This window comes from Dreissena polymorpha, chromosome 12, assembly GCF_020536995.1.
Source record: "Dreissena polymorpha isolate Duluth1 chromosome 12, UMN_Dpol_1.0, whole genome shotgun sequence".
NCBI lineage: Eukaryota > Metazoa > Mollusca > Bivalvia > Myida > Dreissenidae > Dreissena > Dreissena polymorpha.
This window is the reverse complement of record NC_068366.1, coordinates 59,909,540-59,934,234: the sequence shown is the minus strand read 5'-3', so window position 1 is coordinate 59,934,234 and position 24,695 is coordinate 59,909,540. Positions and strand designations below refer to the sequence as shown.

Sequence of the window (24,695 nt, the reverse complement as noted above, 5' to 3'; positions counted from 1 at the left end):
CTATATAAAATGACCACATTTTGGTCACAGGATTCATTTTAGTTATTATCTTTAAAAGGGTAACATCTATCATGTTATTTCATAAACAGTAAGGTTATCATTAGCAATAGTGACATTCACTTTTGAGATTTTTCACGAGGGGCGGGAGTTGGGTGTGTGTGTAGGGGGAGAGGGTGGTAAACGGGACCTCGAGAAGGCGGTTGCATTAACTTATACCGCAAGTATCGCAAACAAGGGGTGTTCAATACGGTTCGCAACGGCCCACGTCGTATTGTCATGAATATCACTTTAAACCGCGTCTAATTCTTAATTTACTCCCTTTTCCGGAGTGAAATTATCGCGGCAAAAAAGCGGATAGCCCGCGGATTATCACAACCGGGAGAAATCGCAATTTCATTTTAAAGGAGACAGGTTGTTATTTTACTCGAAGCTTTGTCGCGGAAAATAGGTTGCATGGAACAATTAGGTTAGCATGCCCGTTTTTCTTTCTTTAAACGCACTTATTTACCACCTAAGCTTTTCCAATTGTGTTCCCCGTTTTTGAACGGCGGACTCGTTTGAACGTGGCGATGAGGTTCGACATAATGCGGACCGTTTTTTCCGTTATACTTTATTTTGGACCGCTGAGGTTGATAGTCGGAAAGGAGTCCTGGCCAGTGTGTGCGTAACGGTCTAGGGCGAGGTTGCAAGTCAATACGAAATGAGGCGCTATAAAGCAACTTGTCCCCACGATGATCGTGAAACACTTTCGGCACTTATCTGGCAATTCCCTGATCGCGCAATACAGGCGCTTGATGAAAAGGGAATAGTAGACGCGCACCGCGTGTATCCACGCAAACTTAGCGCATTTACTGTGCGACACCCATGGTATTTATCGTACGGTGACACGAATTACCTTAATCCGGCTCTCTCAGAATCTTTTTTTGAGAACCTCAACCCCGTTTCGAACGAAATCGCCGGCTGGGCGAGATACGAGATATTTTAAAGCTTTGTTTTTACCGAACGACCTGTTTGCCACTAAATTCGGAAATCTCTCTCCGAGTTAAGTTGGCTTGTATTTTGCCGAAGCAACGAATTAAAAATAAACCTTCGAGGTTTTTTGTTACGAATCCTTTTTTTAGGGGAAAGGTCTAAAAAAAGTGAATTTAAAGAAACGAAACGGCATGCGGGTCAATTTTAAAAGCATGGCTCAATTTTTCCGCCAGCCGCTTTTGTTTAGCTCACCTGAGCACAACGTGCTCATGGTGAGCTTTTGTGTTCGCCTTTTGTCCGTCGTGCGTCGTCCGTCGTGTGGCGTCAACATTTGCCTTGTTAACACTCTAGAGGCCACATTTATTGTCCAATCTTCATGAAATTTGGTCAGAATATTGGTCTCAATGATATCTCGGATGAATTCGAAAATGTTTACGTTTGCTTGAAAAACATGCTGCCAAGGGGCGGGGCATTTTTCCTTATATGGCTATATATGGCTATAGTAAAACCTTGTTAACACTGTAGAGGCCACATTTATTGTTTGATCTTCATGAAACTTTGTCAGAAGATTTATTCCAATAATATCTTGGACGTGTTCAAAAATGGTTCCAGTCTGTTGAAAAACATTGCCGCCAGGGGGCCATTTGTTGTTTATTCTTCATGAAACTTGGTTAGAATATTTGTTCTATTGATATCTTGGGCTGCAAAGAACATGTCATTTTTTTATCTCAGGTGGGCGACTTTGGGCCTTTCAGGCCCTCTTGTTTAATATCCCCTGACACGAAAATGATATTTAAGAATAAGGAAACGGCATGCTGCTCGAAATTTTCGCACATGCCATGATTTTTCTGGGTACATACTACTATTTTTTCCCCGTAGCAAAAATGATATTTTCGAAAAAGAAAACGGCATGCTGCTCGATTTTTAGTTGTTCGCGCTAGCGAGAAACTAATGTAGAGAGAGTTTTTAAGTCTGCTGTTAACTACGCTAGGCGGAGCGTCGTTGTATTGGACAATGTTTTGACAATATTAAGCATGACCTGTACAATTTCCACGAGAATTACGTCAAGGGACCATCATCAGTCTCCAAAGTTACTGGCCATGATTGTTCCGTGATGGAGGACACCGTAAGGACTGATGGCTGTGATAGGTATAGCGACGCCACAAAACCACTGAAATTGTCCATTGATAGTGACACTGCGTTTTACACGAATAACTGTTTCACGATCGTTCGCATCTTCATACCCTTGGATTCATACTCGTTAACTTGTATGAAGCCAATTTCGATATATATTAAAAACAGCCAAACAAATTAACTGTACTGATTTTCAAAAGCGCATTTATGCAATTCTCACTTTTCAAATTAGCGATTATGTATCAAATATTGAGTCCAGAAAGGGACGTAGATAACATCAGAGACGTAGATCTCTGATAACATGTTATCTACGTATCTGGTCCAGCTTATAGTTGACAGATGTTAATAATAGCAATGTTTCATCGACGGTCGAGTCTACTGACGCAAACCTGGTTCAGTTAGAGGAAAGTTATCAGAGTCCCGATTTAGACCGCTGATATTCTAAAGTACGGCTTCAGTTAAAGGAGTGTTTAGTTTAATAAACTCATTGTTTAGAGATAATAGAAACTGGATTTCGCAGGAAATCACTCATCAAATTGATGGAAGTATGTACATTATTCTTTGTCCTTGTTTTTATAAACTTTTGCTGCATTTGCTGAAATATCAATTCATGTAAACGCAAATGTACTCTATTCAATATGTAGTGTGTATTAATAAAGTCAAAATTAGATCGCTTAAATGCGAGTGAATCTTTATCATTTGTTGAATAATTGCAAGCGCGCGGTCGAATTTTAATACCCTTAAATACCACACCAAGACGGTCAGGCTGATATTAAATTATCGAGAGCCCAGACTCGCGGTTTAATTTTGATACCCTTTAACACCAAACCAAGACCATCAAACTGGTAATATGGTGTTGCATGAACAGTTTAATTAAGATCCTAGATAACTTCACAAAATAAAATTATTCGTGTGCTTTTAACGTTGCTTCTGCCGTTGCTGTTGTTGCTATTGTTAATAATGAATAAATAAATACACATGTAAATGCATGCAAACGCTTATATATTCATGTATACTTTTTAATAAAATCAACGCCAACGTTAGCATTAGCATAAGTAGCTGCGATAGAAGAAGTAGAATAAGTACGAGCAGTAGCAGTAGTTGTGGTGGAAGTAATAGTAATCGTAAAAGTAGTAGTAGCAGTAGTACATACACAATGCAAAATAATAAAAAAACACACACAGACGTTCGCCATTTATTAATAGCATCAAAGAAAGTTCGGAATAATTATACGTTAGTGTTTAAAGTTTTGATGGAATACAGCTCAACTCACTACGGGGGTATTCCCACTGAACATACGTTTATCACCTGTCGCGATGTGATTCTTACGCAAGAATCTATGATGATTTCATGCAACATTTTCGGAATCAATAAATGTGTTTACACTAAAGCACTTTGCAATTTTTGTGGAAATTTAATGAAAAGGACCAATAAAATATATGGGCTATGGATACATATGGATTATTGTAGTTGAATTAGATTTTACTTCTACAACTACTTCTTCTTCTTCTACTACTTCTACTACTACTACTACTACTATTACCACTACTACTACTACCACTACTACTTCTACTACTTCTTCTACTCCTACTACTTTACTACAACTACTACTACAACTACTATTACTATTTCTACTACTTCTACTACTACTACTACTACTACTACTACTACTACTACTACTACTACTACTACTACTACTACTACTACTACTTCTACTACTACTACTACTATTACTACTACTACTACTACTACTGCTGCTGCTACTACTCGATGTACTACCACTACTACTACTACCACTACTACTACTACTACTACTTCTACTAGTACTTCTACTTATACTATTACTACTACTACTACTACTTCTACTACTACTACTACTACTACTACTACTACTACTACTACTACTACTACTACTACTACTACTACTACTACTACTACGGTTCTGGTCGGATGATTTTTCACAGAGTTATGGCCCTTTGAAATTTTCCATTTACTGTACATACAGTAAAAAATTCTTGTCCCCCCAACTACTAGACGTTTCCTTTTATCTGAATATATAGTGCAATATTGAGACAAAAACACTTTGGGGAGCATCACCCGTCTCCGACGGTTTCTTGTATAATTATGTCTCGTCTTTACTCCCCGCAAATTTTATAAGTGAAGCTGTAATAAGGTCATTCCTCGAAGAAATTTCGCAGTCGATATATAGATATTAATACGAAATCAACGGTAGTAACTGTATTGCTGATATGGCTGGTAAATGATAAGTAATAAAGTGTATAAAATATGGATTCCGGATAGTGCCATCTTTAATCTCGACCTTCTTTCGTCAAGGGCGACACTCGAAGCGATAAACGCTATTTTGTGCAACAATCGCGTGCGATATTTTGCGCGACAGTCGCGGTGACGCACGATATTTTGCGCGATACACGAAGCGACGCGCGAGAATGGCGCGAGAATGTACCACGAACTATCGCCCTTGTGTAGGTAGCCTAAAAGGCGCGATTCGTGCAAAATATATCGTGCGTCGCCGCGACTCTCGCACAAAATATCGTGCGTCGCCACTACTGTCATGCAAAAGATCGTGTATCGCTTCGTGTGCCTTGCGTTTAAAAGGCGCCGCATGAAACACGAAGCGACGCGACAGTTGCGGCGAAGCACGATATTTTATAATTCAAATATCGTCCATAATATCCGAATATCGTGTATCGCGGTCTGTAATTTCAGACCGCGACACACGAGGCACGAAGCTATACTCGATATTTTGTGCGACAGTCGCGGCGCCGCACGATATTTGTGCGCGACAGTCGCGGCGACGCGATATATTTAACACGATATTTGGCCTTTTGGGCTACCTACACAAGGGCGATTGGGTTTGTACATTCTCGCGTGTCGCTTCGTGTATCGCGCAAAATATCGTGCGTCGCCGCATTTGTCGCGCATGAATATCGAGTATCGCTTTGTGCTTCGTGTGTCGCGGTCTGAAATTAAACCGCGATACGCGAGCTCTGATAATATTTGCTATATTTGAATAATAAAATATCGTGCGTCGCCGCGACTGTCGCGCAAAATACCGTGCGTCGTTTCGTGTCTCGTGCGTCTCCCTTTGAACGCGAGACACAACACACGAAGCGATACACGATATTTTGCGCGACAGTCGCGGCGACGCACTATATTTTGCGCGACAGTCGCGGCGACACACGATAATTTGCGCGACAGTCACGGCGACGCACGATATTTTGCGCGACAGTCGCGGCGACGCACAATATATTTTAGTCTATATGTATCGCCTTTAGGGCTACCTACACAAGTGCGATATTTCGTGGTACATTCTCGCGCGTCGCTTCGTGTATCGCGCAAAGTATCGTGCGTCGCCTCGAATGTCTCGTAAAATATTGTGCGTCGCCGAAACTGTTGCACAAAATATCGCGTAACGCTTCGTGTGTCGTGTGTCGCCCTTGATGAAAGAAGGGCGAGATTATAGAAGGCACTATTCGGATTCCGTAGTTTCCCGATATTACTTTCTGCTAATAAACATGTAGAAGATTAGGATGCAAAATGAATCTCGTGAAAACCTTGACCAATTCTTAGATGAAGTTCGGAAGTCGCAATATAAAGCAGTCTCTTAATATTGTCCTGCGTCTGGCATCGAATTCTCACAAGCTTGCAATAATTAGGTAGCTTACATCGTTCTATAGTGCCCATGTCTTTTCATTATAGTAACTGCCATTCTTAAGGTCGAACATGCGAAATCAATTAGAGGTTTCACAAATACGAAGCGAGACCGCACAATTAATCTCACATCGCGTGTTTGCATTTTTAAACTGTGGATATTTAAATTGTTAGGACGATAACGAGATATAATAATTTAAGGGCTCGAGATTAAGATATGATATATATTGCGATATTTGTATAGAAATCTCGCATTGAGCTCGCATATGAGCTCGCATATTACCGCTTCATGATTTCACTTCTTTCCGTGATGGTCAATCTAAAAAGCAAATGGCACTCACGGAGCACCATAGTCAACACATTCAGAAAATATGTATGCATCGTTAAAGCTTCTTGCACATTGTTAACTGGTGGTCATACAATTATTAATTCAATATTGAATAGCTTAAATGGTGTTTATATGACATGCACGTAAATGCAGATATTTTTACTTTTGTGTTGATTATGTACATGGGATTTGTTTATTGGTTTTATAAATTATAGCGATGGACGCAAGGGGGAGAACTGCGTCTGGACAACATTCTATTGTAAAAGAAGTACCAATTTTTTACTTCAACACATAGTGTGTGTGGATTAATTTGTTTTTCAGATAACCGGTATTTGAAATACTTGCCTTTATCTGAATTAAAGTGAGTGTGTTTGATTATAAACAATGTTTTAAAACAAATGGACAACAAATTACGAAAATTGTGTTGCTTCACACAGAAAGTAAAATTTATTCACTTTTGGAGTAATGTTTGACAGTGGAACAGGTGTTGAATGAGCATGTTTTATTTATATATCAGTATCTCGATCCCAAGATTGCACAAGTCGTATAAACAAGATGACTTATTTGGTAGAATGACTTAATACATTTTTTGAATGGCATAGGGAACTCGTGAGACTAAGTATGCTTTATGAGGCTTCATACACACGAGATTAACACTATTTCCTATGAAATAATTCCGCAAAATTCGCGCTTTTGAATGCATTATAATTCGTTTATTCTGAAGTTTATCGTGGCGATGCAACGAGTTAGTAATCAACAATTTCAGTTGTTGAAGTATAGTTACAAGTTTGAACAAGAAAGAGATAATTATGTGTAAAATAGAAACATGATTTATGTCATTTTTTATACAAGCATGGTTTGTAGAAACAAAATATTAGCCATTATTATTATTTAAACACTTAACCCGGGTAATGATAAATCCGACATGGTCATATGAGTGTATATTGCATTATGATGTTCATTATTGCATCTGCAAAGCGAACAAATCAGATGAAATTATGCTACATAGGCTGATAGCTGTCTATGTTTTGTAGGTAAATGGCTTTTTATGACAATCATATACTGTATATGTCCCTCATAAAAGGTAATTTACCTTTACAGTGGAAATGGGATATAACTATATGACTAAGAGAGGTAGGGAATTGTTTACGGTACCTCAATCTTCTAGTATCACATCTGTCATATGTTGAAGCACTGTGTTTGAGATGCTGCAATATTACTAATCAGGCATAGTTAAACATCTGTAGCCTGTTTTCGTTGAAACAAGTAACTGCTACATTTATACAGCTGAACTGTTTGTTATCAGCTTATGATAACATCAAAGCAATGGTATTATTTCTCAAGCTTGCCACTCTGCGGACAATGTGCCATAAGTGTGGAACGAAACTTTATGCCGACACGTGTCAAGTGTGAAAATACTTTCCTTAAGGTAGAAAAAGAAATTTTAGCAAGCCTTTTTGTAATAGCGCAACATATTTTGTATTGATAATTAAAACCTTATATATGACGACAAAAGACGAACGAAGCACATTTATGAACTATTAAATCTGTACATGGATGTACGCACTTGTATCATGAAGAGACCCTGACACATTTTTAGTGGGAAAATATTGGCTGTGTTTTGTAATAGATTTGTGCAATAGTGGGATGGCATAACGTGCAGAAATTAGATCTTCATGAAAATCTGTGATTTCATAGTATGTTCTGCTAAACGACTTATGTGAAACACAGCATTTGGGAATACGCTCAGCTTCATTGTTATACAGTTTAAAATGTTCAGCAGATTAACCAGTTTGACACTAAACCCTCCTTTTATCAAGTATAGCTATAGACGTGGAAGATGGCCGCCCTATTGAAGAGATCATCCAACAATCCAGTAAAGAAGAAGAAGCCGAAGGGGACGGATGGCCTGAAATGGTTGTACGATAGTAAGAGGAAGAGGAAGGAGCGCTGCAATGACTGCACGGGCTGCAAAGCGCCCGACTGTGGGGAGTGCATACATTGCAAGTATGTATTGTATGATTCCCAATAGACATATCTTGAACAGTACTTAAAAGGACTTAAGAAAACATTTGCATGCAACAACTCTGCAGCTGAACTGTTGAATCGGCATATGGTTGCATTTGGTTCAAGGTCAAGGCCACTGTTGCTGAAAGTATATATACAAATTTTTTATTCAATAACTTCAGTATGAGTTGAGATATTATGCTGAAATTGTGTACGTATGTACCGGAAGTTTACATGCTGATCTTTTTAGGGATGGATTTGTGGCTAGTGTGTCAAGCGATCTGTTATTTGAAATAGAATAAGAGTCTACATTCAATAAATTAGTTTGGATTCAGTTTTCATGCTGTAATTGTTTTAGATAGCTTACATGCAGACCTAGCATGGAATTAGATTGTTTGGACCAGCAAGGTCACTTAAAAATAATTTTTTATTCGTCAATAACTTCAGTTTCTTTAAGTTAATAAAGTTCTTATACATTGAGTGGCATTTTTACATGCAATATAACCCTATTACAGATTTTCAACTTCAACAACATGTATGTCCTTGTGGTAATTTTTATTAGGTGACTGACAGAAAGCATACATTATTCAATCAAAGCGAAAGAATATTCGAGTGGGCTGTCTTGAAATTTAAATTCAAAAAGTTTTATTTACCATGTATTGCAATGTTAACTTTTAACCAGTGAAATTATGTATTTTAATTTTTTGCTAACTAATTTATCATTTACATTAATGTTAAAATTATTTATTCGGGACTTTGGTGGATCTTGCAAAATGCAAAAATGGTCAAATAAGCTGCTGATTACTTGCAGAGACAAGCCAAAATTTGGTGTCCCAGGAGTCATGAAACAAGCATTTGTGTGAGTAGGTTTGTGGAGACATTTCTAAATTCTCATTTCTAAATTACAGAGACAAGCCAAAATTTGGCGGTCGCGGAGTTAGAAAGCAGTGTTGTGAGTAAGTAATGTGTGTTGTAAATAACGCAAATTAACCCCGCTTTTTTGTATTTTGTATCAATGTGCATTGTATATCATGCTGCTTAGCTAGTTTATTATTATACACTAGTATGTCTGTTGCTATCAGGGATTTGTTTTATTCTTCAAAAGTACATACCAATTTAACGGTAAAAAACTACAAATTTCGCAATTGCTGTAAAATATCCCAAATTGAAGGTTTAAATTATTTCTTTTAATATGATTCAACATTTTGTCAGTTTCCCTTTGCACCTATATGGATAGAACCTAAGTTAATATTATATTGACAACTTAACTACACTTAGTTCTAAAATTTAAAAGTATTTGGAAGCAAAAAAAAAAAAACACCAATTTCCCAAGAAGAATACTTCATAACGCGATTTTTTCCAATTGTGGGGTTTTTCACGTACATTTTTCCAAAACATTTGGGCTGGTACCGGTACTTTTCCTAATTGGGCAAAGAAATCACTGGTTATATAATAATACATTTGAAGTACAACGAAGGTCGCCTCAATCTTGAGGAAAAAGTTTAAAGAAAAACAAAAAAAAATTATGTGTTGCTTTTTCAAAGCATAGTAGATGTTAAGTACATTTTAGTTTACGTTCCAAATTTATAAATGACAACAAAATTATAAATGACATAATACAGAGAACAATTTAATATGATAGAATAATGCAATAATTAGTTGTGCAGATGTGTTTGAGTTATTCAAATTAAACTTCTAATGTTTCTATGAACCTTCATATTTAGCCAAATAATAAATGCTTATTGTACTATGTTTTCTAAACTGTTCCTCTACAACCTTTTTAACCAGGTTTTCCGAAGGAAAAAACTGGTTATTAGATTGGCGAATGTCGGCGGGCGGGTGGGCGTGCTGGCGGGCGGAACAAGCTTGTCCGGGCCATAACTTTGTCGTTCATTGTGAAAGTTTGAAATCATTTGGCAAATTTGTTCACCATCATTAGACGGTGTGTCGCGCGAAAGAATTACGTCGATATCTCCAACGTCAAGGTCACACTTTGAGTTCAAAGGTCGAAAACGGCCATAAATGAGCTTGTCCAGGCCATAACTATGTCATTCATTGTGAGATTTTTAAATCATTTGGCACATGTGTTCACAATCATAGGACAGTGTGTCGCACGAAAGAATAGCGTCAATATCTCCAATGTCAAGGTCGCCTCGACTAAAAATAGATTTAATTTGAAACAAACTTACAAAGGGGGTTAATTTTGTTTGTTCAGTTCAAAAATTCAGTTAGAGTTGTCTCCCCTTGTCAGACTTTGATTTTCATAATGAAAACCTGGTTTTGTGACAATTTTGCCCCTTGTTGATTCCTAAAATAAACTTTCTTAGTGTTGAGTTTATGAATAAGTAACGTAAAAGTTTTCACTGAACTAAAAAAAACTTAGATAAAGGATTTAACAGTTCATATGTTGTCATTATTTAGGCATACCTAAAGTGGGGCAAAATTTAGTATGTCTATATGTACATTAAAAAATAAGTTCAGACAGACAGTAATATAATAGTAATATAATAGAGAAGTAATAAGTTTCTAAGCACATATGCTTTTTTATGTGGATATTTTTATCTTCATTGAATTAAAACAGTTTTGGATCTCGTGTATCTTTTGTTTGCATTTTCGTTCCATAAATGGGTAATGTGTTTAAATATGTTGATTCTCTTAAGTTGCATTCAAGTACAGTTTTGTTTTATAAAGCCACACATGTTTTGTTATGCTGCCTGGAAGGGGGAAGGGGCAAACAATGTCTGTTCTTGCGAATTCTAATTTTGAAACAATTGAGTCTGGGTTGGTTTGAAACAAATTTCACAGTTAATCGTTTCTGTCCTATTTGATGTCCGCCAGTTCTTTGAACTGTTTTTGTCTCACACTTCATCTCAAGCCGAAATGATTTAAATTTGTAAACACATGTGAAGTAAGGGCTGGACAAGCTTGTATTGTCATATTATTCTGTTCCAATGTCAGGTCAATTTGATTGTTCTGGTAGGGCAAACATTTGAAGAACCCATAAGTGAAGTTCGCATTGGCGTAATGGATATGGTGTCCGCCTAGCGATCGGAGGAAAAGGGTTCGAACCCCGCTCGTGGAGTGTTCTCCAGCAATTCCTCAAAGACACCAAGTACTGGTAAAACGCCCAGGAAACGGACTCGAGAGCGTTTCTTTAAGTCTGAGGCTTTCGATGCAATCGAGCTAAAATAAATAGGTTTAAACTAAATAACCCATACATTGATATAGGGCATCAATCGGGGGCATCTATCACATTTATTTATATTCTTGTGTTCAGTTTGTTTCTATATGTGTTTCCATTTTCTCATTTTATCATTTTTTGCCATTTAGCAAATTTGAATTGACTAAGCGGGCCCGAAACATAATATTACCATAGATTGTGTTTTTTGCACAATTCAGTAAGGACCATTAAAATTTATTAGATTGTTAATGTTACATTTTTTCCCAAAATTACAATGCAGCAAGTTTTCTCATATCAATGGCTAAATCTTTAACTAAATATTTAAAAAAATGAAATGGATAATGCATTAAAAATACAAATAACAAATACTTGTGCATTTTTCCCCAGAAATCGAAAATTTTCTTTGGCCAAATAGGTCAATTTAAAGCCATTGGCTAATTTGGCGAATGGCAGAGTGAGCCCTGTTAAAACTGTTTAAGCAGAAAGTGTTGTCCGTGATTAGCTTTTGCGGCCTGCACAGGCAAAGCTTGGGTGAAAGTTTACGCACATGCATTATGTCCAGTTTTCCCAGAACATGGCTTAAATCAACAAGTGGATTTAGACACATTAAAATTAAAATTGACTTTTTGTTGTCTCAATTAAACTGTGAAAAAATGTATTATCATCGGAAGAACATATTGCATCACATCCATGGTATGATAATGACCAATGTACATGACTTCAATTGAATGTTACAATAAGGTTATTATAAAAGATGTAAAAATTAATGATATCAGAAGTACATTGTATATAATGTCAGTCCATGTTGATAATGTGATATAAGCAAGGCTGCACCACACAACCACTGGATGCAGATCTGGTCCAATATTGCCAATGCATCTTAAATGTTATACAGACTGATTAGGATTGGCTTGTCATTGCATATGGAGAATTGCCTGTTTCAATAGTAACAAATAGGATTTTCTTTTAATTTGTTTATACAACATATCAACTCTTTGAATTGTTTCAGTAATTTTCTTTGGCCCAAAATAATAGCCTCTTACAGACTGTGTCCAAATGGCAAGAGTAACATTTCCAACAAAAGATCTGACCCAAAAAATCCCAAAAAAGATGCTTAACTTTTCCAATAAACTCAATAATTGGTTAATCGAGTTTATTATACAGTGATATTATTCCAAAGCACTTTATAATAAAAATATGTCACGTAATCGAATGTCAATGTATTTGGTGAAAGTAAAACAAGTCTCTGACTTCTCAAAATGATTTCTTTTATTTTTCTAACTATTTCTTAACATCAAAATTGTATTTATAGTCTCAAAGTTATTTTCTAAGTCTAGCTGTAGTATCTATCTAACCTAACCGCTGGGTACTGCTTTCCCTCTAACATCCCCATTTTGTCTCTAATTTAATTTGCATATATTTTCTTTTAAGATTTTGATTGGTCCTCAGCTAGTATGGTTACTATTCATTGGTTGATTCATCAAAATATTCTAGAAGGAACAATTTTTCATGTATTTACTTGATTGGCGAATATACTAAAATCTAAAATGTAATCAATTTATATTGGTATAGAGTAATCCCGTCATATCTGTCAAATCCATAACTTGTGTATCCCAGGCTAATAGGTGACCCTTTCATCTGCGCTGTTTGATGACCATGTGTGGGTACTTTTAATCTCGTATCAATATGTTGACCCTGAACTCATTGTTAAATATATGACCTTTGATTCTTTTGTCTAATTGACTATCCATTTTATTGATCCCAATTATACCCCACCCTGGGTGTAAACGTACTTAAGTTCTTACTTGAAATAAATCTTAAATCAGGTCTTAATTGACTTTCCATTTTATTGATCCCAATTATACCCCACCCTGGGTGTAAACGTATTAGTGTTGTTACTTGAAATAAATCTTAAATCAGGTCTTAGTTTATGCAAATATCTCCCAAAAATGTATTATTAATTTCTCAAACTTCATCTAAACATTGCATATACATATTATTGAAATGTACATATTATTGAAATATCTCCTTATTAATTAACTTCATCTTAACATTGCATATACATATTATTGAAATATACATATTATTGAAATATCTCCTTATTAATTTCCATCATAAGAATAAACTCATAAGAATAAACGATATATTATAAGATACATATTATTGAGATATCTCCTTATTTATTTCCATCATAAGAATAAACTTATAAGAATAAACGATATGTTATAAACTGTAACATTACACATATATAATGCAATTCAACACGTAGTTATAAACACTTGGAAAACTGTTACATATAGTCATATTATTAATGTTTCATTTTTCCCAATTTCATGGTTTATCATGCTATTTTTCCAAATCCGAAAGGCACAGGCTGTAAGATATAAAGCAAAAACATATCACTGTGTAAAAACCTACCAATTAACTCTGCAATAGCAGAGAAGGGCCATGTATGGGACGTGCTGTTGCTATGGAGAAACGATGGTGACACCTGGAACAATATTACAACATGGTTTCAATATTAGAATTTGAAAATAACATTTTCAGGAGTCAAATGAAACTGTGCTAAATTTTAAGGGATCCAATACTGTAATGGTTATTATGGTACACTGTCACATTTATTTTGTTTCTGTATATATTGTTATTTCAACTTAAATGCTATCCCAACCATGCAAAGTGTTGTTTGAGCTCCCAAACTTTGACCTATGTATTTCATGAAAAGCACGAAATTGATGCAAGTTAAATTAAGCTAAAACAATCAAGTGACCCTCATGAAATCCTAAATGCGTGAGTTGTTGATCCTTCCTATAAAGCTTATTCAAGTCAAGGCACAGATTATAATTAACACATTAGGCCTCACGTTGGACTAATCAGTTTATCACCAACAGATAAGATACATAGCATGCTTAGAGGGTTCCAGTGTGAGGATGAGACCATTCAACCTTTGACCAATTAGATATGAGCTGTGCTCTGTGAAAAAGGGGTTTAATGCATGTGCTTAAAGTGTCGTCCCTGATTAGCCTGCGCAGTCCGCACATGCTCACCAGGGACCACACTTTCTGCAAACACTAGATTTTTGCTAATGTCACGTAATCGTTCATAGTTCATGGACGACGCATAGTTATAACGATGTTCATTACTCTTAAATTACTGGTGTGTAGCCTATCATTCAATATCTTGTCATGCGCGTATTGCCATGATGACGAGATTTGCATAAACTACCATTTTCTTGTGTTGTGCATGGGACAAGTCCGTCCCTCTCTATTAATGTTGGTTTCTCTGCATAATTTAGGATAAAATATTCAACAATACATATATCAGTTTCTAATCCAGTTTAATGTCTGACATAACTAATATTTTCAGTTGTACAAATACGTTGTGATTGCTACATGATTGTATCTTTTTCCATCTGTTCACCTCTAGCTCTAAATGCTAACTTACTATTTCCCTCTAACATTTGCCCCATGAAACTCAGTTATGAATCCCATTGGTCAGTGTTCTGTGCGTGCTTATTGCTGATTGGCTAGATTACTAAAGATACTGAATCAATGAAACTCTGGGAACGGGATAAACAAACCACCCAAATATTTACAAGCTTTATCTGTATAAACACTTTTGCTTGACCAATACAAACATACCCGGCCTTGTGTCAACTATACTGTTCTTTAATCTCTCCCTCATCGATAAGCTTATTTGTACATATGTGCACTTTGTGACTGTCATGTTTCAATAAAGTCTTTGATCTGAACGAAAGAATGATAGATCTAATTAAATAATTAGATTCATGTTGATGATGTTACGCCTTTAATTCTGCCGATTATCGTTTGAAATGAAAAGGTGATATTTAAGTTGTTTTTTACTCACAAACTATGCTATTGTAAAGCAATACGTCAACCAAATTGTATATGAATTGCGTATTTGCTAGGTTACTGGTTTTCATTTTCTGCAATCAAACAATGTGCACATTTTATTTCAATTGTCAAACGCGTACAATTTTTCGGACTGTCGTTGTCGGATACATTATTTTTCGTCAATTATAATTTATTTTTGAAGCTCCTTATAGAGTAAATATAATGACGAAACACGTGCGGTGATACGGACGATGTGGTTTATAATATTTCGAATTGTATTCATCCGAAATTGCAATTGGAAAGACTATAAAAAAAGAACAATTAGTAAGGGATCTTGGTGGGTGGAAGGCTCTGCCCTTAATTCCTGTTGGGTTCCTAACTTCCTACGGCTGCGGTTCCAAGACCCACGGCCTAATTTTCAGGAAATCAAATTTGGGACAATCGACACCACTGTTAAATGTATAACATGTAACATGTATAAAATAACTAATAAAATAAATGTGTACTTTGACAAGTACCACAATCATTATTTCTATATTGAAAACTGCATGTTTTATTATATGATATATGATATGTGAAAATGCCCTTGTCATTAAAAGAAATATAAACAAGTTGATAGTATATATTATTATTTTAAAACCAGTTTTCGCGCGCTGAAAAACCAAAACAGATTGGCTCAAAGAAATTTTGGGCCATCGCTAGCCCTGTATGGATGGAAACACTTTTCAAGCTTGCAACCCGAAACTCTGTACACAACTACTTATAGAATAATTCATTGATACACTTTAATAAAGGTTTAATGAAACCTATAAAACTTGATTCTTCAATAAAGCTCTGCATCAAAAATTCAGAAAAGAAGTAATTTTTTTTAAGAAACCAAGGATGCTATTAAAAGGTTGTGTTATTAAAAGACTGTGTGTAAAAACAATGTTGTGTCTCATGCAGCAATCTGTGTATATACTCGCCACAAAGTGTTATTGTAATCTACCAAACAAAGCTTATAAAAAAGGTATTTTTAAGGAAGAAATGGTTACAACTCTGCTTATAAAAGGCGGTGTGCGAAGAAGTGTATGTGATCTTGGCCATAGGGATGATGAAAAATTACTTCAAGGCATTTGAAAATCGCTTGATGTATGGTAGAATCCTAACATAATTAGGCATATTAAATCAAAATTTGTAACATTTGACCTAAATGTGTGACCTTGACCCTAGAGACTTGAGTCTTACCTGTGACACACAGCCATATAAACAAGAATAATGTAAAAGTTATTACATAATCCCTTGATACTCAGTGAAGTAATGGCTAAATTATGAATAATTAATCAAATTGTGATTCTGTGACCTCAATGTGTGCCATTGACCTTGCCTCTAAGCAAGTCTATGGTTATGGGTGTTGCTACACATGTTGTGACTCAGACCCTGTGCCATTGACCTTGCCTCTAGGGTCATGGGTCTTGCATGTGACTCAGCCCCAGATGATTCAGAATAACTATGGTAAATTGCATGGCTAGGGTTTATATGTTGAGAAACAGCTTAAGGCAGGGGAAATCCTTTATAAAAAGGGTATTTTCAAGTCAAAAAGGGCAACTACTTTGTTGTTGATAAATGGTTTGAGTTGAAATTTGATGTACATCACTCCATTATCCATATATACAATTGTTATAGCAACAAATACATATCTTATTTTGGAGGTGGTTTTAGCAATATGCAAAAAAAGATTTATTTTGATATTGACATTAACATGTTCTTTGGCAACCATGCAGAACAATAAATGTGTTCAAATTAAGTTTTGTAAAATTGATATTTCCTATATTTAACATGTGTTATGTTACATTTAAGAACAATATTATAGACTTCTTGCTCGTCTTTACCAATTGTCAAATTGATTTCTTTTTCAAGCTATTCTTTTTTTTTACAGATTAATCACATTTGTTGAATTTATGTGGGTCTTATAAGTTTTTAAAAAACATTTTCAGCAAAATTATTAAATGTGCTTACAGTAAACCTCCATGTTTAGTAAACCTCCATGTTTAATTGATTTGATAAAATGTACAAAAGACGTAAAGTTTAATTGGAAGAGCATAGTAAAAGATGCTTTATCATTAGCGGATACAAAATTTTGCTTCAAACAAGAATAATAAACGTGAATCAGATAGTACATGTAATATAAACATTTTACCAAATGGATGATGCCTTAAGGATCAGAATCAGCTTTGGAGTACCCCCCCCCCTACCCCATGTAAAATGTCTCCTTGAATTTACATAAGTGATAAAACTGCTTGCATGAAAAGCCAAGACTCAGATTCAATTGAAATCTCTGTATACAAATTATGCAAGATAATGGATAACATTTCAGTGTTGAACCTATAAGATTAAGTCTGCAAGGGCTTTCTCTTGTAGTTCTTTCAATGTAATCAAATTTATATTTGGCAACAGAAAATTAAGTTTGTTAATTACTAAAAAGAAATTACCTTTGCAGTTCTAATTCCTTCACTAGTCATGTTGGCTCATGTTGATCCAAACTTTGGATATGGCACTTCAACTGAAAAATAAAGGAGAATATTTATATAATGTCTAATGTGCTTATAGAAGCGTCAGTATGATAACAGTGATGCTATTTTACTGCTTGAATTCTGGAATGGTTCATGTCCTTTTCAAATTGGTAATTGCGCAGAATAGATTCTGCCATTTAACTTTATTTTAAGCATGTATCGCTAAGCAGAATGATTGGATATTAATTTAAGTATATATTTTTCCCAAATGGAACCTTAAAAATTTCCAATGGAAGGTTTCCAAAAAAAAAAATTTTTTTTTTGATCTCAATATTTTGTTCATCTCCCATCCAAATTTTATAAGATCAACCTTAGTAAATATAATACTGGACACACTTGTATCCTCAATTTTGAAGCATTTGTTAGCAAAACAACCACAACACTAATTTCCCAATTTTAGTCTGTACTGTAGTCACTATTCTAACACTATTTTATTAAAGAAGACCAGTCTCATGTCATTAAGCATACTCGATCATATAAATTATAACCAGATGTTCTCTATGGACAAACCACATTGGTAATATGAATCCTAACACCTCTATAATCAATTATGTAAACCCTCATACACATTTGATACACATTCAATCTGAACTTGTATCATTTATGTACCTTGGGAAATTGGAATTACACTTATATAATCAATTATTTAAATTTCATTACCGGGTATATATATCTGAATTGGGACTTGTTATGTCTGTTCTGTATTGGTTTGAAGTAATGTTGACCTAGGAGCCAAATTGTTAATCAAGAGCTAAGACAAATCAACAGATGTTTCTGATAATTGAACTACACTGGAGAAATGAAACCATACTTCCATAATCAATTGTTCAAGCTTCATTACATATCCCATCCAAAGATTCTATTTTACTTATATATATATATATATATGTTACTAATAATATTCATTACATTACATAATATTTTTTTTATAGAACTCTTCTTATATTATTATCATTTGTTACACTAATATATAACATAATATTTATGTCATATAATGAATACATTACGTTACACATTTCCAATAGAAGGTTTCCCCCCAAATTTTTTTTTTAGATCAATATTTTGTTCATCTCCCATCCATATTTTATAAGATCAACCTTAGTAAATATAATACTGGACACACTTGTATCCTCAAATTTGAAGCATTTGTTAGCAAAACAACCACAACACTAATTTCCCAATTTTAGTCAAAACGCCGCAAATTTTCCCAATCCATAGGGACCCAGCGGCTGAGCCCCATTTCCAAAATGGTGAAAAAAAACACTGTATTATTCAAATTGTATGTAAATTTGTGAATGAATGTAGTAACTGTTGAAGATCTAACATCTCTGATATAAACGATTTAAAAGTACAACTTCGTTCTGTTTATTGAAATGATTTTTTTCTACATCCAAATTTTCTGGTAACTATATAGTTGTTCGCAAGCCACCAATTCAAAATTTATTTAAACAAACATTCAAGTACATTTTGCCATTAATATGTGTGTTGCTATAAAAGAAAAATTTAAAAGTACACATTTTTCTTAATTGCAAACCCTTTTTAAGAACACAAATTTTTTATTATTAAGGATATAATGCAGCGATTTCTTTCCTTCTTGATCAAGTACCGACAAACGGCACTTTTCCAAGCTAGGAAAAATGATAAATTTTCCAATTGGCGTAAAAAAAAATCCCATTCCCCCTTAAAATAGTATAATTTTTTCCCCTATTTCAGCTAAAAATCCCCCCCTCCAAATTTTTTTTTTTACTTATATACCTATGTTGCCAGCGAGTGTAGGACATAAGCCCTCTGGGACATTAGCCCCTAGGAAAAAAGCCCCAAGGACATTAGCCCCCCTGGACATTAGCCCCCTAGGACATAAGCCCCTACCTATTTTTACATTCATTTCTTAGGTATTTAATTTAATATTTTTTTTAATCAATGGAGTTAATGGGTTATTTAAAAAAAAACAGCAACAACAACACAATATGTTTCTTATGTATCTTATTGTAAGGTAATTTTAGACTTCTGGATGGTGTCAGATAGCAAAATGTTTGCAAAATAAATAGAGTCCAAAGAAAAAAATAGTAAAGAAATTGTAAAAAAAAAATTACGTGTGTAGTACAAGCTATATATTGTTTGTATTTACATATGAAATTTAAAAAATGGAATAAAAAGGCTTACTTTAAAAAAAGTTTCGGACGTTTTAAAACACCTGGGGGCTAATTTCCTAGCGTGCACTTTTTTGAAGGGGCTTTTGTCCTAGGGGCTTTTGTCCTAGGGGCTTATGTCAGACTGCGAAATTTCCCTATCGCCTGATCGCCAATGCGATGAAATCTCGGCTCTGGCGATAGAAAAATTGAATATAGATGGCCTGAATTGCGATGAAAAAAAATCAGAGAAAACAAGGGCTGTTTGTAAAACATGCATACCCCCATATGGGCTGTCCGTTGTAGTGGCAGCCATTGTGTGAATCGATTTTTGTCACTGTGACCTTGACCTTTGACCTAGTGACCTGAAAATCAATAGGGGTCATCTGCGGGTCACGATCAATGTACCTATGAAGTGTCATGATCCTAGGCAAAAGCGTTCTTGAGTTATCATCCGAAAATCGTTTTACTATTTCGGGTCACCGTGACCTTGACCTTTGACCTAGTGACCTCAAAATCAATAGGGGTCATCTGCAAGTCATGATCAATGTAGCTATGAAGTTTCATGATCCTAGGCGTATGCGTTCTTGAGTTATCATCCGAAAACCATTTTACTATTTCGGGTCACCGTGACCTTGACCTTTGACCTAGTGACCTCAAAATCAATAGGGGTCATCTGCGAGTCATGATCAATCTACCCATGAAGTTTCATGATCCTAGGCGTATGCGTTCTTGAGTTATCATCTGGAAACCATTTTACTATTTCGGGTCACCGTGACCTTGACCTTTGACCTAGTGACCTCAAAATCAATAGGGGTCATCTGCAAGTCATGATCAATCTACCCATGAAGTTTCATGATCCTAGGCGTATGCGTTCTTGAGTTATCATTCAAAAACCATTTTACTATTTTGGGTCACCGTGACCTTGACCTTTGACCTAGTGACCTCAAAATTTATAGGGGTCATCAGCGAGTCATGATCAATGTACCTATGAAGTTTCATAATCCTAGGCCCAAGCGTTCTTGAGTTATCGTCTGACAACCACCTGGTGGACGGACCGACAGACCGACCGACCGACCCACATGAGCAAAGCAATATACCCCCTCTTCTTCGAAGGGGGGCATAATAAACAAATAAATAATCAATTTACGCATTTCAGGTGTAAATTCTAACAGTGACACCGCTTGGTTACTTCCCTTAGTTTTCTATCATTAGTGATCTCCCTTAGCTGTTATAGAGAGTTTAAAGTCCGGCTCGCGTATTAAAAATGTCTTAATACTTTTGGTAAACTGAACTTGAATTCTACGCCGATAAATGAAATAATAGCGCAATTTTTTGTTTTTAAATTAAGTAAAACGGTTGAATGTGTGTTATTAATAGCTTTGAAATTATTAAATAACCATTAAAGTGTAACACTTCAATATTTACACATGTCATAAAGTGGCTGATGATGCTTTTAAAATATCAGTTAGTTATCATGATCGACTGATGTAAAAGCTTATCCAGTCAACTAGCATACATGGGCATTCACTCCAAACAATTAATGCTTAGATCAAAAGATGAAAGCGAGTGTCATTTTGCCGACAGTTTTGATAGTTTTCCATTTTGATAGTTTTCTAGCGCAATGAGTACACCGCCTTACACGCGGAGTTAAGCAGTACATTAACATGGATAGTAACCAATGAGAACGCGCGCATTGTATTTACATATGCAGTAGTTTACATAAGGGATGAAATGACGTTGTTATGGACATGTATTTACGCACAAAAAGTGAACGCGCGCAACACGTTCCCAACAGTAAATATGAATACAATTTACTCCAGGGTGTTATACTGTTAACTTGTTTCGTGTTTCAAAACTCTTAACAAATAATACCCCAGTCGATGCGCAATTTATTTTGAATTCATAACCATACACACGTAAACTAACTCACCCGTGCATAGTGCCAATGTATCCATACGTAGACGACTTTATTTTATATCTCTTAGTGTATTATGTAAGTAACTGCATACAAATAAAAAATATTTTTCAAAATATAGTGATCAATTTTATCAAAACACTTGAACTGATGAGCCCTGGTGTTTATCATTCATATGATTAAGATCGATACCCGTGAGCACTGGTTACATGTATGTATTTTTACTGGTAACTACTTGCTGCCTAGAATTACACTTTTATTGTACTGCTATAGCCAATAATTTTTAAACTGAAACTGAAAGCTACGACGGAATAAACGTTTGAAACCTGGAATACTGATTTGTTTACAATCTTACGGTTACCCCCCATATGCAATCTATATATAACAACTGTGTTCCTCCTTTCATCATTATGTCATTGTAAATTAATTCATTTTTTTCTGGCTATGAAAAATTTCCTCTGGCTATGACTTTTTGAAGTTTCATAGCCACATTGGCTATGAAGACAAAAATGTGAGTTTTGCAGACTGCTAATGTCCTAGAGGGCTAATGTCCTAGAGGGCTAATGTCCTTTAGGGCTAATGTCCTAGAGGGCTAATGTCCGTACCCCGTTGCCAGCTGTTATTGTGCTATTAACCTTTGATGAAATGTATAATTATGTAAATTACATTAAAATAAAGCAATTTTAAGTGTTGAATGGTTGGTGAAAAGATCTTCTAAAATTCCCCTTTTCGCCCAAAACAACGCGAAATTCCCCCCTCTAAGGGCCCCGGCCCCAATCCCCCAAAGTGTAACAAGGGCCCTGATCACACACATTTGTCCTGATTTGGCTGGTACCTGTACTTTTCCCAATTGGAAAAAAACACAACAAAGACATACACACGCTGGTTTCAGTATATTTGGCATTCCCAGGGTACATTATACTTATGAGGATCCAGGTTGCATTTAAGTAGAACCTGATCATGATTTTTTTTATCATTTTCAGGATTTCCGGTTTTTAAAGCGAGTTATGTTTGCTCCAGGGTGATGCTATGATTTTTCAATTATGTAACAAATAATTCAGTGCTCCAGCTAGGCCTAAATCAAACGGCGCCGCGCCCTGCCCTCCCAAACCTCCGCCCTGCCCCCCCCCCCGAACCTCCGCCCTGCCCCCCCCTTTTTTATATTTTTTTTTATTTTTGTTACATTATGATAATTCATAAATCTCTTATTACATTGTAATTAGTTTAATCCTCATTGTAGACATAATATTTTAATGGTTTTATAATAATGGGAATAATACAATTATTTATAACATATAAATCAACATGCAATAGAAACCATTCCAGAAACACCCGCGCGCTCGAACGTGCCCTTTTCACAAACTACTGCGCATCGAAAGTGCCCTTTTCACAAAATACTGTGCGTCGAAAGTGCCCTTTTGACAAAAAAGCCCCCCTGCCCTTTTCAAATCCTAGCTGGAGCACTGTAATTGTATTGGTCAGGGCTCGAAATTAACACTCGCAAAATGGGGGGGGGGAATTCTTAGGTGCGATGGTTGGACGGTATTTCAAACATAAAATAATAAAAATAAAGATTTGTGTTTGGGGGGGTGGGGTGGGGGGGGGGTATAGTGTGAGGGTGTGGTGTTCATTTGTGAGATGATCTTCAAAAAAATAAACTAAAAAAAAATAAGGGGGGGAGGAAATTCGGGGGTGGGGGTGGGGGGGTGGTTATTCTTGGGTGCGATGGTTGGACGGTATTTCAAACATAAAATAATAAAAATAAATATTTGTGTTTTTTTACCGTTTCAAAAAAATATAAATTGGGGGGTGGGGGGTGGGGTGGGGTGGGGGGGTCTAGTATAGTGTGAGGGTGTGGCGGTCGTTTGTGAGATGATCTTAAAAAAAAAAAAATAGGGGAGGGGGGGGATACGGTGTGGTGGTCGTTTGTGAGATGATCTTAAAAAAAAAAATTAGGGGGGGGGAATTTGGTAGGGGGGTATAGTATAGTGTGAGGGTGTGGTGGTAATTTGTGAAATGATCTTAAAATAATAAATAAAATAAAAATAAAATTAGGGGGGGGGGAAATTCGGGGGGGGGGGAAATCGGGGGGGGGGAGGGGGGGGGAATTCGGGTGGTGGTGGAGTGGGGGGGTATTCTCGGGTGCGATAGTTGGAAGGTATTTCAAACATAAAATAATAAAAATAAATATTTGTGTTTTTTAATCGTTTCAACAAAAAAATTGGGGGGGGGGGTGGGGTGGGGGGGGGGGGTATAGTATAGTGTGAGGTGGTCATTTGTGAGATGATCTATAAACAAGAGGGCCATGATGGCTCTGAATCGCTCACCTGACTAACCTTGCTTCATGAACTTAAATTTTATTAGACCCATATACAATCCCAAGCCAAATTTTATTAATTAATACATTCTGACAAAATTTCATTAAGACGTGATGAAAACTGTGACCTCTTTCATCTACACAAGGTTTTACTAGAATTTGCCCGGTGACCTAATTTTTGACCCTAGATGACCCATATACGATCCAAAATCAGATATTATCAAGATAAACATTCTGACCATATTTCATTAAGATCATATGAAAACTATGACCTCTATTGTCTTCACAAAGTTTTTCTATGATTTGACCTAGTTTTTGACCCCAGATGACCCTAATACAATCCCAACCCAGATTTCATCAAGATTAATATTCTGGCCAAATTTCATAAAGATATAATGAAAACTGTGACCTCTACTGTCTACAAAAGTTGTTTTTTTTAATCTGACCTAGTTTTTGACCCTAGATGACCCAGAGTCAATCCCAATCCAGATTTTAACAAGACAAACATTCTGACTATATTTCAATAAAATCTGATGAAAACTGTGACCTCTATAGTCTACACAAGGTTTTTCTATTATTTGACCTAGTGCCTAGTTGCTGACCCCAGATGACCCAAATACAATCCAAACAGGGC

At 35.9% G+C, this 24,695-nt stretch overlaps 2 protein-coding genes across 2 annotated transcripts in view; one reads left to right on the top strand and one right to left on the bottom strand.

The window, feature by feature from the left end:
- LOC127853319 (MORC family CW-type zinc finger protein 3-like) overlaps positions 1 to 17,663 on the bottom strand; it is a 382,815-nt gene extending 365,152 nt beyond the window's left edge. Inside the window, exon 1 of the mRNA XM_052387759.1 lies at positions 17,617 to 17,663. Coding sequence (XP_052243719.1) covers positions 17,617 to 17,646 — 30 coding nt within the window. The 5' untranslated portion in view covers positions 17,647 to 17,663. The remainder of the gene's footprint in view (positions 1 to 17,616) is intronic.
- The window catches only part of LOC127853322 (MORC family CW-type zinc finger protein 3-like), a 76,988-nt gene continuing 54,756 nt past the window's right edge, over positions 2,464 to 24,695 (top strand). The window contains exons 1-3 of the mRNA XM_052387761.1: positions 2,464 to 2,651; positions 7,927 to 8,113; positions 9,022 to 9,069. The gene's annotated coding sequence lies outside the window, so the exon portion shown is untranslated. The remainder of the gene's footprint in view (positions 2,652 to 7,926; positions 8,114 to 9,021; positions 9,070 to 24,695) is intronic.